Source organism: Petaurus breviceps, unplaced genomic scaffold, assembly GCF_028583685.1.
Source record: "Petaurus breviceps papuanus isolate PSGF00001 unplaced genomic scaffold, PetGlider_PUasm1.0 76, whole genome shotgun sequence".
NCBI classification, from domain to species: domain Eukaryota; kingdom Metazoa; phylum Chordata; class Mammalia; order Diprotodontia; family Petauridae; genus Petaurus; species Petaurus breviceps.
In genome coordinates this window covers 61,966,428-61,986,808 of record NW_027186473.1, presented here as the reverse complement: position 1 = coordinate 61,986,808, position 20,381 = coordinate 61,966,428, and the positions used below count along the sequence as shown (strand labels likewise).

The 20,381-nt window shown below is 36.0% G+C and overlaps 1 protein-coding gene across 1 annotated transcript in view; it reads right to left on the bottom strand.

Moving 5' to 3' along the window:
* The window catches only part of TDO2 (tryptophan 2,3-dioxygenase), a 25,360-nt gene extending 6,401 nt beyond the window's left edge, over positions 1 to 18,959 (bottom strand). Inside the window, exons 1-9 of the mRNA XM_069105615.1 lie at positions 18,925 to 18,959; positions 18,524 to 18,629; positions 16,870 to 16,960; positions 14,157 to 14,227; positions 9,808 to 9,935; positions 5,800 to 5,986; positions 1,708 to 1,815; positions 1,355 to 1,466; positions 394 to 451 (exon numbers count right to left, since the gene is read on the bottom strand). Of these exons, the coding sequence (XP_068961716.1) occupies positions 394 to 451; positions 1,355 to 1,466; positions 1,708 to 1,815; positions 5,800 to 5,986; positions 9,808 to 9,935; positions 14,157 to 14,227; positions 16,870 to 16,960; positions 18,524 to 18,629; positions 18,925 to 18,959 (896 nt within the window). The remainder of the gene's footprint in view (positions 1 to 393; positions 452 to 1,354; positions 1,467 to 1,707; positions 1,816 to 5,799; positions 5,987 to 9,807; positions 9,936 to 14,156; positions 14,228 to 16,869; positions 16,961 to 18,523; positions 18,630 to 18,924) is intronic.
* Between the last annotated feature and the right edge of the window lie 1,422 nt (positions 18,960 to 20,381).

The window sequence follows — 20,381 nt, the reverse complement described above, 5'->3', positions numbered from 1 at the left end:
GAAAGAAAGAAAGAAAGAAAGAAAGAAAGAAAGAAAGAAAGAAAGAAAGAAAGAAAGAAAGAAAGAAAGAAAGAAAGAAAGAAAGAAAGAAAGAAAGAAAGAAAGAAAGAAAGAAAGAAAGAAAGAAAGAAAGAAAGAAGGAAAGAAAGAAAGGAAGGATAAATTTTATTTGCTAGTGTTTTTTACCCTCTCAGTTATTAAATGTGTCTTTTAATATGTGATAGAACAAATACTAATGAAGACTAGCTGGAAGTTACTCTATTTGTTAAATATCATTTAAGAACAGTAAGCAAGCAATTTATAATTGACATTAGACCTACCAACTACCTGCATTTTTTCAACTTTAGCATTATGACCTAAGCTTTTTTTTTTCCTGTTCTAAAGTCATTTTACCTGTAAAAATATATCATCAGTGCTCCCTGTAGAGCTTTGTATGATAGCCGTCTTTCACCTGCAAAATACATAGGAATATTTATATTGAGGGCTTACTTTCTATGATACTTAAGTCAGCCTTATGGCTGACTGTCCACCTTGTGCCTGTATTTAACCTTAGATGGAGTTTATCACTATTCCCAAGCAACATCTCCCATCCTCCCCAGAAGAAGACCAACACAGCTAGCACATGTCAGAGATACACCTTGAATCCAGATCTCCCTAATTCTAAGCTTACAGTTTATGCAACTTTTTACTTGATGTATCTCATAATTAAAAATAGTAGACCTTTATAAAGTGCTTTACAAACAGCACTACTATCCCATTTTACAAAGTAGGAGACTGAGTCTCAGAAGACTAACTTCTCTATGGTTTCAGTATATGTTAGAATTGGGATTCAAACTCTAGTCTTTTACTCTTAGCACTATATTTTGTTGCCTTCTGTAAGTAGTTTCCCCTTGTCTGTAGAGGAATTAAATTACATTTTTCTTCAAGTTTTCAAAGGAAAAATTTGTTCAGAGAGTTGAACCATCATTACTATGTTTCATAAGAGGACTGATCTCAGTAGTCTCCAGAAATGTTTACACCTGTCACAATATAGATTCTTTTTGGACCATCCACACCTGTGATTTCTTTTGTTCAAAGAATTCCCTGTACCAGTGGAGATCATCAACTCTTCCATAATTTGTGTTCTTAGAGAGTTGTCTGAGGCACAGAGAGGTTGTGACATAGGGTCACAGAATTTGTCCAACGTAGGATGTGGACTCAGCTCTCCACACACTAAACCACAATGCCTCTCTGGGTACTTTACAACCAACGTATTTGACATAATCTTGGAATTCTGAAGTCAGGGTCATCTGAGATGCCCTCTGTTTTATAAATTTGCTTACTTACAGCACATAGTAATGTCCCATTGGCTCACCTTTACTGAGAAGATGTTCATGCCGTTTCTCATCAAATAATGACATCAGCACCTCTTTTTGTTTTTGGAATTCGGCCAGCTGTTCATCTTTTTCCTCTGATTCTTCTGTGGCCTTACAATAAAAGGAATAGTAGATAGTATAAGCAAGCAATCCAAAATTATTCTGGCTTCCCCACAATTCCCTTTTTGTTAATCCACTTTGTAAAATGAACTCTATTCTCTCTTTCTCTCCTTCAGCCAACAAATGACTGGTGAGAGGATGTAAAGGAGAAAAAAAACTATGAAAGACTCAAATGGAATGACCAGTTTTTCTTCTCATTTATGACTTATGCTTTCAAAAGATACAACAATACCTGAATTATTATGAATTCCTCTTCCAGGCCTTTTATGATATTCTTTTCCAATTTTCCCCAAAAATTGAATCCATCGGTTTCTAATCCTGGTGTTCTTTCTAGCCATGCCTTAAATAAAATGAATATCTTTGTAAATGAACAACAGAGATTATAAGTAACAAAAGCTTTTTATCTAAAAACCTAGAGTTGGATTTCTTTTTTTAATCTTTTTCACCTGACATATACCTTGTCCCCATTGAACCAGCCCTTTTGATAAAGAATAACAACAGCAAAACGAGGTGAGACAGTAATTATGTATGATAGTATATGTAATATTCTATACATATTACAGAGACCTAGAAAGTATTTCACGCTTCTTTATTCTCCTGGACCAAAATGATTATTTTCTTTATAATTCATCAGAATTCAGCCACCTTCATTCCCCATGACTAAGTTCATTCATTCTGCATTACAGAAAAAAAGACTATTAAGGTATCATGACATCCATATACTGTCTCTCTCTGCTTTGCATTTGTTTCCTGGCTGTAATAAATTCCTGCCCCATCTCCATTTTTCTAATCCTTTTCTTGCTTTCAAGTTCAGTTCAAGTGCATATCATAAAATGTTTCCTGTTTTCCCACTGCTAAAACTATGTTCTTCCTCTTCATATTTTCCTAGAACAAATTTCTCCTTTGTGACCTCTCTAAAATACCCTGCCTTTGAATTATACTGTACTTGTTTGTGTTGGGGCAATAAATTCTTACCCTCCTTCAGTTTATGAATTTATAAGTTTACTTACATATAAGCTTATATGTAAGTTTAATATGAGTTTAATGAATTTACAAATTCAATAAGTGTAAGGACTTAACCCTTTTTTTGAGGGGGGGAAGGCAAAGCAATTAGGGTGAAGTGACTTGCCTAAGGTCACACAGTTAAGTGTCAAGTGTTTGAGACCAGATTTCAATCCAGGTCCTCCTGACTTCAGAACCAGTGCTATATTCAATGCATCACCTAGCTGCCCCAATCCTTTTAAAAAATTGTATCCTTAGAACTTAACCTAGCATCTGGTGCTTAGTAGGTACTTATTAATTATTTTTAATTCAACTCAATTTAAATAAACTTAATTCCCAAAATAATATTACTTTAAAATCCAGAATAAATGCCTTTAGGAAATGTGCTGTCCTGAATAAATTAATGTGACCATTTATACGTATTTAGTATGGTATGCATATTTACTATTTTTCTAGTCGTGATGTTAATAAGTTTCTCACCTGTCACTATCATGACTCTAGACACACATCTGTTAGATGCTTCACTGGGTTTAAGTCTACACTTTGGATTGTGGGACATTTTCTCTGTGTAGAACAAGAAGAATGGTTCCTACATGGATAAGATCTTCTAGGTCAGTCTCATTTTCCTCAAGTTCTGACAACATGGCCAACCAACCAAAGCCATGCCTTTTCTCAGAAAAATTTTCAATAGGAAAATTAAGTATTGGACCTCACTTTCCTTGGAGGTTTTTAAGATTCCATGATTCCAATTCTGCGTGAGAAGAGATTGTTTTTCTCTTTCTTAATCTACATGACCACTTCACTGATTGTTACTTATAAACTTTACTAATTATGCCTTAAAGAAGACATCTTTATATAGTCTTTCTTTTGAAGCTAAGAAAGCTGGTGATGGAGGTTTCTCAGTTTCTCTGATCATTTTTTATCTCAGATAAGCTTATTTGTGGTGGTCTATATGTCTCATAACAAAATCTGTGGTACTTGAATGATTAAACAACTAAAAGCCAGGAGTTGTCATCAATCATCATCAGCTATTATCCAATGGAATATTTATAGTTTTTGTAACAATTGAAGTTTATCAGCTGTCATAGGCCAGGTGGGCTTTAAAAACATATAATCTGGTAATTTGTTGTCTTCTATGTTGTTACTGCTCTGAGGCCTCCTCTCGCATTCTACTCTAAGCTCAGTAGATCTCTAACCATCAATCTGCCAAATGGGTTGACAGTCCTGGTCTTCTTATCTTGGATTCTCCTTTACCCATTATGCATCAAATCACAGCAAAGGATTATAGCTTAGATTTTAAAATGCCCCATCTTGCTTTCCCCTGGTATCTCTACCCTGGTTATTTCTCTTAAATTACTCTTATGGACAACTTCTTGGCTTGCCCTAGGACTTTGGCTTAAAAGACTCCACCCCTCTCTCCATCCAAAGCATAAGTTCTCAGAGTAAGCAATACTGTATGCTGGGGGGTACTGTAGTCTTGGGTGCAATTGGGGGGATGTTGAATAAAAATAAGGGAGCCATGGAAGCAGAAGAAGAGAATAAAATTTTGAAAAACTGTTCATATGTGTTTCTTCTGTTGTATAACTGAGTTAAAGACATATTGATTACATTATTTTCAAAATAAACACACAAAATGCAAGTTAAAACCCATCAGTGGTCAAGTCTGCTGACAGGTCTTACCAAGCAGGTGTTGACAGGTGAGCATGTCAGGCATTGTTGGGAAGTCCAGCATGCATCTGTAGTAATATGTGCTTGTAATGATTTGTTTACAATTACAGTACAAAATTTCAATGCAGGAAAAGGTCCACAAATTTACCAAAAAAAAAATTTAAATTTAAGATGCATGATTTTTAAAAATATATTTTATATTTTTTGAAATGATGTAATTTTTAAAAAACATTAAAGGGTTAAAGAAAGTGCATTTCCAGGAGGCACTGAATAATTTTTTTAAGGGGGCAGAAGCTCAAATAAGTTTGGGAACCTTTGATCCAAAGTATGTTCCAGGATTGGACCTGACTGTTGCCTTGTACTTGTAATACTATTCATAGATTTCTGCCTGTTCTCATTTTAGCTTAGACCAGAGATTTCTAACCTGGGGTCACTGGACTTGGGATGAGCGTGAGTGAGTGTGTGTGTGTGTGTGTGTGTGTGTGTGTACACACATAACAAATCCAGCTACTATGTGTTTATGTCTCTATACACATACATATATATGTGTATATATACATGCACATATTGCATGTGTATATGTATATATACATGAGGTGTATATGTATATGTGTATACATGTGTATAAATTTGTACACATAAGTATATGACTATAGAATATATTTTAATATAATTTGTTTTCTTAATAATGTTATTTCCACTTATGAATTTTAAGACATTTAGAGAAGCAATTCGTAAGCTTCACCAGACTGCCAAAAGTGTCCATGACCCAAAAAGGCTTCTTTACTACTTCAAAGTTGTGCCCAGAGTCTTGGTACATTATTTAGTGCCAAAATGCCAGTGAGTAAAAAACTGAATTCTTTTCGATGGAAACATGAATTCATATGAATCTTTACAGATTGAATCCTCCAAAATGAGGGAGATTCTGACCAGGATTTAAATAATTTTCAAAAATTATTTCCTCCCAGGGGCGGCCAGGTGGCTCAGCGCGTAAGAGCACGGGCTCTAATGTTGGGATGACCTGGAGATCGAATCCTGGGCTCAGACACTCAGCACCACACCCAGAAATAACTGGCCGTATAACCTTGAGCAAGTTACTTAACCCCAATTGCTTAGAAAAAAAAAATTATTTCCTCCCTAATTTATACCCAAACAAACAAAAAACAAATATAGTATCTACAAGATGATTTATGAAATCCTTAAGAAATACTGGGGAAAGAGAGAAAGTAGTAGTAAAATCCTACTAATTCAGATTAGTGAAGAGGGATATTCAATTTAGTGAAAAGCTGAATTGTGGACTTATTAAAGAAATGTAGTTTTGATTGTTTCAAAAAGACATTTAGTGGTAACAAAGTGCTGCTTCCCATGGGCTACTCGAGGTCTTACTTTGTCAAATATGTAGGAACAATTTATCAATCAATTCTGCCCATATAAATGAACATTTCTGAAATTACTGGAAATTTGTGTCAATATTTGTTTCAAATTGTGTTCTAATTCTATTTTCTATTAATTTGGATTATGGGATTATTAAGAAAAAGGTTCCCAGTTGACCTCCTATTTGAATTTCACAAATAATGGTCTTGTAATTGTCTCAATTAATGACCCTAAACTGTTGATTTCTGAATTACCAAGAAAAATAAGTTTAAATATGTACCTCCACCAGTTGTAGGAGGGTCTTCTCATGTTCAGACTTCAGCAACAATTCATTATCCTCTCCCTTGAAGTTATCCCGATAGTGTCTCCTGTTATAGGGAACTCTCAAACTCTGGAGAACACCAATTTTATTTTCTAATAGGCGGAACTGTAAACTCTGGAAACCTGATGCTGGAGATAAGTATTCTCTTTGAGAACAAATAGGAAGGGAGAAAAAAAGAGAGAAATAAATTGATAGACTGATATTACAAATCACTGAAATAGTTTCTCATGACCCCTCTCATAAGGGATGTCCATCAATGGCTGAACAAGTTGTTGTATATGATTATAATGGAATTCTATTGTACTATAAGAAATGACAAGCAAAATGATCTCAGAAAACCTGTAAGACTTACATGAATTGATGCAAAGTGAAGTGAGCAAAACAGAAGAACATTATATGGTAACAGCAATATTGTACAATGATCAACTGTGAATTGAATAGCTATTCTCAGCAACACAATGAATAGCCTAGGACAATTCCAAAGGACTCATGATTAAAAAATGCTTTCTGCTTCCAGAGAAAGAACTGTTGGGGGTTTGAATGCAGATCAAAGCGTATTATTTTTCACTTTATTTTTGTGTTTTATTTTTCTTTTTTTATTAGGGGAGGGGGGGAGGACTGCATTATCTTTTACAAATGTGACTAATATGGAAGCATGTTTTGCATGATTGTGCACATATGACCTATACCAAACTGCTTGCCATCTCAGGGAGTAGAAAGGGAAAGAAGGAAGAGAGAATCTGGATTCCAAAATCTTTAAAAATGCATGTTAAAAATTGTTTTTCCATGTAATTGGGAAAAAATAAAATATATATATTTTTAAAATATTGCTTCTCATGGAGATTTTCAAGAATTAGAGGCATTATCTATCTGGGGCATTGTAGAAACTATCTTACTAGAAATAGGAAATAAAATAGGCCATTTGATAAAGGGGACCAAGAAACAAAAAGACTAGTTTCAAGTATTGGCTTTTTTTGGCCATTTACTAGTTTGGTGGTTGTCCCTCCAGCCCCCCCCCCCCAAACTGAAAAGAAAATAAATAAGCTTTGAGGAAATCTAATGGGGCTTAAAGTCTTAAATGGTTATAGGACTAAATCTTAAAAACCCAGAAAATACTTGTTACTCCAAAAGGAGGACATGTTCTGACTTTAAGCAAGTCAGAAATTATCTAGCCCTTAGTTTCCTTATCTATAAAATCAAGGAAATATTACACTAGTTTCTTTATAAGATGGTTTGGGAGACTCAAGGGAACAAAATGAGCAAAACACTTTGGAAACCAATGTAACACTAAAAAAATTCTGCTATTAGCACTCCTTTTAGTGCTTCAGATCTCTCTCTCTCTCTCTCTCTATATATATATATATATGTGTGTGTGTGTGTGTGTGTGTGTGTGTGTGTGTGTGTATGTGTGTGTGTATGCATGCATATATATGTATGTGTGTGTATGTGTGAAAAGAAGGCACATTATCTTAGGGGGAATCTGATGATGCATGAACTCAGAAATGACCTAAAAACTTAGAAAACACCTTGTTCTAAAAGGAACTCATTAAACAAATATATCTTATCTCATGCAGCAATGTGTATCTAACCCCAGTTCCTACCTAATATAGTGCCTTACACATAAGTACTTCATGAATGCTTAGTTATATTGAATTAAATAGGACCCTGGTGGTATTTTTTTTTATTTTCAATGGACATGGGGATAGATTATTGTTTGGTGAAATATATGTATATGCATATGTATATATGCATGTATATGAATACACACACATATATACTTGTATGTATGCTTATGAAAGAATATCACTCTGCTAGAATAAGAGTTTGGAATTCTGGGTCTGTGGTCAAATTGCCCTTCACATCCATAGCCAATAACAAAAACTAAATAGTTATTTTATTATTTTATGTCTTTACAAATAATATTATGTACTATTTTCAAATAAATGTTAGTGACATGTGACTTGCTGTACACTTTAAGCAGATTACCATTATCAAGTAGGAAATGCTTGTTAAATAAATGAATAAATACAAGTTGACATGGACACTGTCAAAAATTCCCCACAAATTAAGTAATCATCAATTTGACTTTGAGCATGTTGAACCACCGCATACAATATTACATCAGACATGATGTCTGTGCCCTTTACTCTTTGCCCATATAAAATGTACTAAAATTTTATTTTGGGGAGGAGCTGTTACACAATTTGTTCTCCTCCCATCACCACTCCCTCCATGCTTGGCAGCGAGCTGACACTGTGGATATAGCTCTGGGCTGGGAGTCAGGAAGAACTGAGTTCATATTTGGCCTAAGGCAGTAGCTGGGGAACACTGGGCAACTCCCTTAATCTTTGTTCACCTCAGTTTCCTCATATGCAAAATGGGGATAATAGCCTACCAGGGTTGTTGTAAGAATCAAACACAATTTGTAAAATGCTTAGCACAGTGCCTGACACTTAATAAATGATTGTTTATCTCCTTTTCTTCTTTCCTAATTACTTGTTTACAAACATTATTATAGTTATGGATTTCAGAGAATAAAATTTGTAGAACTTTTCCACTAATTTTTAAATACTTGTCAAATATTCTCAAAGAGCTTAGTGACAAAACAATCATGAATATGACAGGAGTATTTGTATTCATTTATAATATATACTTTCTTAGTTGTTTTCCCAAAACAAAAATAATAATAGTTTAAATTAAGATATGAAATAAATGTAAACTCTTACTTTGAGGTCCAAAAAATCAACTTCATAGATGTAAGATGGAGAGTTAATTTAGTTTGCCTAAAAAACATCTAAGGGTTTCAGTGTACTAAAGCTTTAGACAAGACAACAAGAGATGCGGTAGTCAAAAATGTTAATATTATCTTAGATAACATTTAGAGAGGATGGTATCTTGAATAAAGAAATTAATAGTGCACTGCCCTGGTCAGCCTCTCAAGCATTGTGGGGGGTTTTTGGTTACCTCACTTTGAAAAGGAAATTGGAAAGGTAGAGACCAACCAGAGGAGAGTAAGCAGAATGCTTAATGGTCCTGAGTTCATGCCAAATAAGAAATAATTGAAGGAAGTAGAAATTTTAACCTGGAAAAGCAATGAATTAGGGGGGCACATGATAGCTATCTTCCCAAATTTGAAGGAAGGGCATGGTATAAGATTTTTCTGCTTCATGCTTGATGGCAACGGTGAGTGGACTTTTGGTGACACACACCTAGGCTTAAAGTAAGAATAATTTTCTTAATTATTAGAGATATCCAAAAGTGGAATGGGCTGTTTTGAAAAATAATGGATTGCCCCTCACAAGGGGCCTTCAAGGAAAGGCTGGACACTTGTCAGATATGCTGTTAACATGATTTTCGTTTAATTATAGCTAAAACTAGATGAACTCTGCATACCCTTTGAACTCTAAAATGTCATGATACATCCAGTTTATAGAGTACTTCCTTTATAAAACTTTTGAAGCCACAATTCTTTGTTTTGTTTGATTTTTAAGGGGTAAAGAGGGAAGGATCTGAACCTATGATATCACTGGTACAGAGAACCCTCAGTAAAAACAGTCTCAACCATTTTATAACTCTACTCTGCAATTAAAGAATGGCTTATGATCTTGAGAGGTTAAGTGACTTGTTCCAGATCACAAAGCCAGAATGTGCCAAGGGTGAGATTTCAATCTAGGTTTTCCTGACCTGAAGGCAGTCTCTATATTCACTTTGCCAAAATGACTGTCAATGAAGCCAGTAATATTGTTTCCACTTCACAAATGAGAAAATTGAGGATTAAAGAGATTTTATAGACACAGATGGTAAATATCAAGGAAAACAGTGATAGAACTAGGCCTCAAAATCAGATCTTTTCATTCTAAATCCAGTGCTCTCCAAAATGTATGACACCCTCACACAAATGCTCTCCTCTTGCAGATTGGATTAGAAGGCAAATACCCAGTTTAAAAAAAATTAAGAAACATATACCTGAAGTCATTAAAGTCCAAGGCTGTCATGGTTTCCAAAATTGAAAATTGTTGTACAAGTAGTTTCAATATCACTGAAATTCGATGCATTCTTGTAACAACCTTAAGCATATTCCTTTCATCTCTTACCTGAGAGTTAAGGAATAAAATCGGGATTAAACAAATGCAGTTTCTACAAAACATATACCTAATTAAAATGACTACATTTGTCATGAACTTACTCTCCATTCATAAAAAGGCTACTTAGAATTTTGGAGTTTTAAGATATCATCAGAGGTCCTTATGCATAGGTGTAGGGAATATGTATCAAATGACAGACACTCTATTAAGTTGTTAAAATATAAGCATTTGGGGAAGCCAGGTAGCACAGCGAGTAATAGCACAGGCTCCAGTGTCGAGATGACTTGGAGATCGAATCCCGGGCTCAGACACTTAGCACTCACCCAGAAACACCTGGCCGTGTAACCTTGAGCAAGTTACTTCAACCCAATTGTTTAGGGGTGGCTAGGTAGCTCAGCAAGTAAGAGCACCAGCTCCCACCAGCTCCAGTGTCGGGATGACCTGGGGATCAAATCTGGGTGCAGATACTTAGCACCACAACCAGAAACAACTGGCCATGTAACTTTGATCAAGTTACTTAACCCTGATTGCTTAAAAAAATAAATAAATAAAATTTTTAAAAATTAAAAAAATATAAGCATTCATTATGAGGTTAAAATTTAAAATATCATCTAGGTATAAAGACTGATACTATAATCAACCTGGGAGAGCAAGAATAGTTTATCTGTCAGATTTATGGAGAAGGGTAATTTTTTTCCCAATTGCATGTAAAAATAATTTTTAACATGCATTTTTGAAAATTTTGGAATCCAGATTCCCTCTCCCTTCTTTCCCTCTCCACTCCCTGAGATGGCAAGCAGTTTGGTATAGGTCATATGTGTATAATCATGCAAAACGTGCTTCTATAGTAGTCACATTTGTAAAAGACAATGGAGACCACTCCTCCCCCAATAAAAAAAAAGAAAAAAAAATGTGTGAAAAAATAGTATGCTTTGATCTGCATTCAGACCCCCAACCGTTATTTCTCTGGAAGCAGAAAGCATTTTTTAATCATGAGTCCTTTGGAATTGTCCTAGGCCATTGATTGTATTGCTGAGAATAGCTATTCAATTCACAGTTGATCATTGTACAATGTTGCTGTTACTGTATAATGTTTTTCTGTTTTGCTCACTTCACTTTGCATCAGTTCATGTAAGTCTTACAGGTTTTCTGAGATCATCCTGCTTGTCATTTCTTCTAGTACAATAGAATTCCATTATAACCATGTACCACAATTTGTAAGGTGACAACTTTAAAATTAAACATACTTCCTAGATGAAGATAGACCTCATACTGAATCAGTATGAATAAAGTCAGAGAGGAGAGAATTAATAAGACTTCGCTTCTAGGGAAATATCTAGTGTTATCTCCCATTGTGACTTTTGGCAAGTCACCTCATTTTTCAGCATCCCCAGGCTCTCTAGCCTGTCCCTTAAGACAATAAATTAGAGACAGGCTATGGTTCTGCATTAGTGGAAGGAATTTCCATATGAAAATTTCCTTTCACCAATGACAGGTTAAGACACCTCTGGCTTTCTTCAGATAAGTCAGAATTTGAGGTGTCTGGGTGACTTTGATGTAAGAAAAATAGGCATAGCAAATCTCTGGATGATAGAATAACAAAGACAAGCTAATATAATAATAAAGACCAATGGTAGTTTCCAGGGTTTGGGGAGGGGGACACTAAAATAGGATACTAAGCTTGCTGTGCTTTAAAATATGTTTTTTGAGACCAATAAACTCTAATGTCACATTTCATTAAAATCAAGAAAAATAACCATAAAAACAACAGAAACAAAAATATGTTTAAAAGTCAGTCAAGCCTGTTTGACTAAATCAAGCAGGGTCAAGTTCATTTATATAACCCCCACATTTCAAAGTGCACAGATAACCATCATGTATGTTCTTGTTGGAGGGGATCCAAGCCTAAGCAAATTCCTAGGAGTAAAGTAATCATGCAAATGCTATCCCTGGAAGCCATCCTTCATTCTGGAATTTCTACATTCAAGGTAATTTGTCACTAAAGTTTGTGATTCCTGATGAATGAACATTTGAGAGTGCCCAAGAATGCAACATCTCTATCACTGGTAGCTTGTGTAGGAATACTATTCCCCTTGCCTGGTTCCCTCAGTGCTCATTAGGGTAGGTCACTACTGTACTACACACTGACTACTGTCTTTTCATTTTTTTTATAATCACATGTTTGGCTTCATTACCACTGGGGTCTAGTTCTCACATGAAATTCCATTTTGAATATGTCCTTATACTTTTATGCCGAATACAAGCTTCTCAAAGAATCTCAGAGCTATCAGGGATCTTGGAGGCTATAATCCAACTTATAACTAAGCAGGCATCTCCTTTACTGTATCTCCAGCAAGTGGTCACCCAGGCTCTACTCACAGACCCTTAGTGACAAGGGGCCCCACAACCTCCTATAGCAGCCATTTCTACCTTGGAATAGACCTAAGTATTAGAAGAATGTCTCTTTAAATGGAAATGCATAAGAAGACACTTGGTAGATATCCCAGTGGTTAGATAGCAAACTGGCCTCATGTCAGGAAGACATAGGTTCAAGTTCTGACTCTGGCATATACTGATGGTGTAAGACTAGCAAGTTAGTTCACCTCTCTGTACCTTCAGGAAACTCTCTAAAATTGCAAATAACATTGTCCAGTCTCCACTGATAGAGGGAGTTTCATCATCCAGTATTTCCTACATCACGATGGGGAACCTGTGACCTTAAGGCCACATGTAGCCATCTAGGTCGTAAAGGGCAGCTCTTTGACTAAATCCAAATTTCACAGAACAAAGGACTGTACTTGAGGAGGTAGAGGGCTACATGTGGCCTCCAGGACACAGGTTCCCCACCCCTGCCCTACACCAATGAATTATAGATCTAACACTGCCCACCCCCCCAAAAAAATAATAAAGAAATCTTTAGTAAAGATCAACTAGGGGCGGCCAGGTGGCTCAGCGAGTAAGAGCACCGGCTCCAGTGTCAGGATGACCTGGATCAAATCCAGGCTCAGATACTCAGCACCACACCCAGAGATAACTGGCTGTGTAACCTTGAGCAAGTTACTTAACCCCAATTGCTTTAAAAAAAAAAAAAGTAAAGATCAACTGCATTGATGGAAAGTGAGTTTTGTTAGGAAGTAGTAGGAAGATCTAGGAAAGGAAATGTAAAAAGTTAAGTCATTTTAGAGCATGAAAAAAAAAAATGGGGATGTGACTAATAGATGCTTCCATAGTTTGAAAGGGAAAGAGAAAAGGGTACAGAGAAAAGGGAAGGTAGGGAAGCCAAAGACAATCTTGCTACTTAAGAATTTAGCCTAGAGGCGTGGCTAGGTGGCCCAGTGAGTAAGAGCGCACCCACACACACACACAAAAAACAACTGGCTGTGTAACCTTGGGCAAGTAACTTAACCCCAATTGCCTTAAAAAAAAAAAAAAAAGAATTTAGCCTAGAGCTATCTCATAGATAGGGGTTCATTTCCTCCACTTCTTTTCCCTTTTTAACTTTCTCTTCTGCTAAGCCCCATATTCTTCCTTTTCCTTTTCTTCTTCCTTATTCAGTTCTATATATTCCCTGGTCCTAGAACCCAAGCCTCATGATTAGTCTCATTTGTACCTAGTTCATTCTGTTAGTACCTAGCTCAAGCACTTGATTCAACGAATGCTTATCCAACACTTACTATTTGCAAGTCATTGAGCTTTTATGGGTCAACCAGGAAGCTTTAAGACCATTTCTGGCAAATGGTATTCCAAATAAGTCACAAGCAAAGGACAAAAGTCTCACTGGTTTAGGAGCTGATCCATGATGCTCCCCTTCGGGTCACTGAGGTATTTATTTCACCGAAACCCCAATATGCCCAAGCAAAGTTATTAGGATCCCTAGAAGGAAACTGAAGCAGCTTCTAGGACTACATAGTAGAATGGTCACTAGGACAGCTTAATTCAATAATCAGACTCATTTATTTGTTAAGAAGGATTGGTGTTTTGTTGTGTTTTTTTTTTCTGCTAATCCTAAAGAGTTTCATGTTAAGTAGTAGAATGTAAGTTCCCTGAAGCCAGCCACAGTTTTGTCTTTGGCCTTCGAATGCCCTAACTTCTCTTGCCAGTGCTTTGTACAAGTATTTGTTGGATTAGATTGGTTAAGCTTTGCATCCTACTAAATAGCTCGTAGCCATTCCAAACAAAATAAAATAAAGCACAATAATGAAATCATAGTATAACATCAGTTGGACTTACGTGGCCATGTTGAAAAATCTCACGGACAGAATCTAATTCCCACAAGATTTGCTTAAACCACAGTTCATATGCTGTAATAAGAAAATCATGGTTACTGTCAATTTATTTGTTGTCTGACTACATGTGTGCATATTAAAAGAGAGAGAGAGAAAGTTAGTATCATTCTATGGCTTTTACATGTGCATGGGGTGGGTTTAGGTATAAGGGGGTACAGAGAAAAAGCTATCTTATCTAGTTCTAACTTAGTGTCCTTATGGGGAAGATTGGGAAGAGATTTGTTTTAATGTGGAGTTATCTCCTAAAGAGAGATAAAGGGATTAGTGGAGGGCTTTGGAATGTTGAAAATTAAATTCTTTAAAAGATACTATTGGCATTTGAAACAATACCTCAAAAATCATCAAATTGTGTATACTCTTTAACCCATTGACACCACTACTAGGCCTATATCCCAAATAGATCAGAAAAAGATGAAAAGTTTCTACATGTTATAAAAAAACAAATAAAAACCTTTATCAGCTTGTTTTGTAGGGTAAAGAACTAGAAACCAAAGGTATCTTCATCAACTGAGTAAATTAACTCTATGAATACAATTGGATACTGTTAAGCCATAAGAAATGATGAAAACCATGGTTTCAGAGAAATTTGCGAAGACTTGTGTGAATTGATACAGAGTAAAGTGGGCAGAATGAGAACAATGTATATAATAGCAACATTTAAGACAAGCAATTTTTGAAGTCTTTAAAATTCTGATCAAGGTAATGACCAACACAGTTATGATTCCAAAGGACAAATAACCTACTTCCTGACAGATGGACTCAAGCAGCAGAATGAGATAAACGTTTTTGAACATGGCCAATGTGATAGTATCTTGATTGACTGTATATATTTATTACAAGGTTGTTTTTTTTTTCTTTCCAGTGAGGGAGGGGTGGTATGGGAGAGAGAGAAAAATGTTTGTTGGTTTAAAAATGAAATAAAAGTTACAAAAAGATATTAATGGTTAGTTCTTATCTAGAATTCTGAAGGCAGCAGGCAAATGGAACATAACACTAGATATTTCCCTAGAAGCTAAATCTTATTGATAATTCTCTCTTCTCTGACAACTTTATTCATACTGATCCAGTATGAGGTCTATCTTCATCCAGGAAGCGTGTTTAATTTTAAAGTTGTCACCTTAACTTTGATTTTTGCCAAAACAATACTTTTTAAGAAGGGAAACACTAACAACTAAAAAAAAATAGTCTGTACCTGATACATAATTCTATGAATCAGGAATTTTATCAGAAGAATCTAGTTATAATTTTCTTTGTAAAATTTAAAGGATTTATTTCTTTGAAATGGGGAAAGATTTGAATACAAATGGAATACATGCAAATAAATATCTGCAGCCTTTGTATTCAAATATTAACTTTGTTTAGAAACTGGATATTTAGGGGCAGCTAGGTGGTGCAGTGGATAGAGTGGATAGATGACCAGTCCTGGAGTCAGCAGGACCTGAGTTCAAATCTCAGACACTTACTGGTTCTTTGACCCCAGAAAAGTAACTTAAATCGTCATTGTCTCTCTCTTTAAAAAAAATAAGAAGAAGCTGTATATTTGTTGCTGTGAACAGAGCAAAGCAGGAGCTTCCATGGTGCTAACCAAGAAAGGTTTTCAGTCTCAGACCCCAATATCTATTCTATTAGTTCTGAGATAGTGAAAGTCTTGTTATTTAGGCAAGGAAGTCATATTAATCATTAATATATAATATAGCAATCATTAACATATTAGTAAACTTTGGTCTGGTAGATTTTAAGCAGCCAGTCATTTAAAGTGACCCTTGAGGGAATAAGACAAGGGACTGGTAGATTTCTATGGGGGGGAGGGGGAATAGAGAAATAAATCTGAAATGAAAGTGAAGTGTCATAGGGGATAGAGCTTTTGAGTTAGGAAGACCTGTATTGAAGTGCTACTTCATACTAGCTGAGTAAGCCTGGACAAGTCTCTCAGTATCCCAAGCAATTCCCTAAAATTATAACTTTCAGAGAAGGTGTCAATTCAATAAAGAGAGATTCCTGTATTGACGAAAAAACAGATGAGGTATGAATTCTGTAATGTAGACTCCATGTGGAGTATCTCAGCATAATCTCTGGAGCTGGGGTTAAGGGATAAGGGTGGGAAGGTGGAAGGGAATTGAATGAGGGCACAGCACCCCTTTTAGTATAGTAAGACACTGGAAAGAAAGGGGAATACTAAAGTTAAGCTTTACATCTTTCACAATTTTGCCTAAAGCCAGGCTTGCATATGACTCCATTTTATTTTCCTAATTAAATTTGAGACCATCTATTACCATTTTCTTAAAATATGATTTTGCAAATAACTAAACTGGAAATGTAAAATTTCAATTCTCTGTGAATTATTGGAGTTGGGATTTTACCGGTAAGTTAAGGAGTAAAATAAGTAGCCATCATAAATAGTCCCTTCGGATGTCCTGTCGCATACATGAATGGCTATTGTAAACCTACAGAAATAGACTCCTGGGGGATTTATATGGCAGTGAAATGCCCATACAGACATTTAAAATGTGAGAGATTCAAGTCTGTTGAGTCTCCCCTGATGTTCTTGCCTCCTCCACCAATAAAATTATATTTGTACTCATCACTGATGTAATTAGAATGATAGAAATGACCATGTTCCATAAAAGAGTTGGTTCACACTTCCTTCTGCAGCTTACCTTGATGGGTGATAATAAAAAGGTGTTCATCATGGATCTTGTTTCCTTTCTTTTCACTTTGAAGTTCTTGGGCATCCAAAACTTTTTCCAGCTTTAATAGAAAAGAACATGAAAATGAGTTTGCTATTCCACAACCTGTTCATGGTCAAATTTTAAAAGACACAATAATGAAAAAATATCTAAGTATTTTCAAAATCCAACCAGTCCTTAGGAATTGAACCTAATTTTCTCTTCAGGGACCATGGTTGAACAAAGATCTCTTCATCAAATAGAATTGAATAGACTTTTGTTTTTAAATAGCAATAACACAAATAGGTCTTTGCCATTTTTTTTCATCCTTCCTAACAACATTCATTATAGAACACCATTAGAAAATAATTGACCTGATCAGATATATGACATGATAAAAGCTTGATAATTTGTTGTATTTTATTCCTGTTCCCTGATTCCAGCTTGATAAGGGAGTTTCATAGTTATGCTAACTGAGCCTAGAAATAAAGGGAGTAGGCTTATATGATTATTCAGCTGTTCTTCCAAGGGAAACAACAGAAAAAAATCACATACAACTTGTATATCTGTCAAATATCTATTAAGTACCTACTTTGCTCCAGGTCATCACCTTGCTAGTTGCAACAGAGACAAGGACAAAAATAAGAAGTCCCTGTCTATATCCTGAAGGGAATAGGAAAGAGAATGGTGGAGTGTCAGAGTTGGAAGGAATGTTAGAGCATCCATAGGTGAGGAAACAGAGGCCCAATCTCATTGATTCCTCATCTATTACTTTTGTACTCTGATCAAATCTAACTCATAAGATGATGGGAGTGCAAGTTGGAAAGCACTTTACAGACACTATTTAACCCAATCCGTCACTCTGTATTTGGAGGATATGGAGGCACAAATAGGTAAGGGAATTTGTCATGGTCACACTGGTAGATAGTGGCAGAGTCAGAATTTTTACCATGATCTCCTGACCCAATCCAATATTCTTAGTATGTTACTCTACCTGCCTCTTATTTTCCCTAATGCTTACCAGATGCTTAATCTCATTACTTAAAGACCAAAGAGAACTGAGAAGATTGAATCAAGCTTCACTATCCTTGCCTTCAAGTAAAATATCTCAAAGAGAAAATAGTTTCAATGAAATGGACAGGGATTTATTGACAAAGTCATGTTTGCATAAATTGGGCAATAACTGCTCCCCGTTACTTCAGCAATTTTCAACACTTCTGTGATATAGCAATACAGTGAGCTTTGCTGACAGACTTGACTATTTAATGCAGTTTTCCATTCCTGTGGCTTCCCAGATTTGTGTAAGGTGAGTATATATACATCTTTGCCTGAAAGATGCCAGGTTCTCACTGACTACTTCAGTGACTTTAATGCTATTAAATTCCTGACTTGCATTTCAATTTGCTTGTCTTGGTCAAGATGCCTCTTAGATGAAGTTTTGGAGTAGGTTTCCAAGCTTTGTGTGTATATATTTCTGTGGATGCATATGTAACTAAGAGCTGGAGTATAAGAAAGTATACATTTGAAGAAAAAGACAGCATTGACTTAGCTCTAGAGGCTAGTCTATATCTAGCTGTTTGGTAGCTAAGATAAAAAAGTAAGCAAATAGCCCTAGCCATGTAGAATACCTAAATTTGGCACTTACATGTAGGTAGTTTCCATAGACAAGTCCTCCTTTACTGGCTTTATTCATTCCAGCCTGTGATTTGTCTTCTTCATTGTCTTCCAGGAGTGGTTTGTTCCAAGCATATCTAGGAACCCAACAAATAAGGAAGAAAGAAAAGAAAGAGAAAGGAGAGGAGGGGAAAGAGAAACAAAAAAATAAAGGAAGAAGAAAAAAGAAAGAGGAGGAAGAAGAAGACCTTTACCAATTTAACTAATAAAAGCTCTTGTGATTCAGCCCATGACTTTTAAGATTGTAAGGCCAATGCACTCAGTAAATGAAAAAATTAAATCATAGCTTGTTTACTTAGCAGTCTAAGTTTACCATTTATCCTCCTTAGTCATTCAAAGTTGTCACAGAGTACTGTATCACTCTATACTCACCCAAAACCTTTTGCTAAAAAGGGACACCCACTCATGTCGATGGTTTTGTCCTTAAAGGCAATTGATTGTTTCAGTTCTGGAATGATATCCTCATTGACATTCTCAGGTGTATCACAGCTGTCTTTATGTGTCCTGCTCATCCAGCAGCAGCCAACCACCTCTGTGCCAGCTGCTTGTCCACTCCTATCACTTTTAACTGCAGCAGCTGAGCAAGAGTTATATAATTTTAAAGCTTCAACACCCCAATAACTGATCTGGAGTGGTTTTGTAGTGCTACTTAATTTTTTTTTTTGCCTTTTGGAGGGCAATTAGGGTTAAGTAACTTGCCCAAAGTTGCATGGCTAATTTTTTTGTGTGGGTGTTAAGTGTCTGAGGCCAGAATCGAACTCGGGTCCTCCTGACTCTGGGCCGGTGCTTTACTCACTTCACCACCTAGCCACCCCCTTACTTAATTTTTTTTAATAATGAAAAAATGCTCCATTAGATTGTATTATTTTACAATAAGGAATCAGAAAAGTGTCTTGTATCCAAAGTCTTTAAAGTAAGAATGCACTGAATGTATCAAAGGAAAAACATTGTAGTTACTAACTTAAAATAATTGTTTAGGACTAAGAATATATTTAGCATAATGTTAGATATAGATAAAGAGAAGTAAATGAAACTTTTGGCTGTCATCTTTAGAATTCTTGGAGCTGGTTATTAAGGGAAATACTAAATCCATACATCACATGTAATCATTTGTATTCTTCTGGACCCCACTGAATATAGCTGCTAACCTTACCTTATCATAGAAACCAATTTTTTTTTAATGTTGAATACAGACATCAGAAGGTCTACCTGACTTCAATCCCAACTGACCTGACCCCATGATTGGAGCAGGTCCCAACAGGTTTCCTGTTGTACCTCCTGGAGTCAGAGCCTGCTGATCTGACCAAATATCACCCCTTCCTCCTAGCTTTCTTCAGCCTTCCTGATGGACTTTCAGTTATTATCATAAAACAACTTACTTAACAGTTTCAGGCTGTCCATCCCATAAGCCCCCTTCCCTGATGACATGTATTTAACCCTGCCCCTCTCTGCCACTCTTGGACACTCCCAGTATTTTGGTACTGCTGGGTAGCCTTGAATTGCAATTCTCTTGCCTCAGTTAAAAGACCCTCATGTTCTATGTTTTAGCAGTCTCCTTTATTTTAGGTTGACAACTCCTTCCAGTTAAAAGTTGCAGTTTAATTCCAAACAAATTTTAATCCCACCTTTGGGGTTAAAATGCAATTTTACTGATTGATAGGACAGAGTCATACCGGTGGGATTCTTGGGGTAGTACAGTTCCCAAAGGGTGGTTTTGCTTTAATTGCCAAAGTAAATGGTAATATATAGAAGTCAAGTTGCCTCGGTGACAATTACTGTATTTGGCTATGTGGCCTTAGGCAAGGCAGCTCTCTGGAATCATTTTCTAC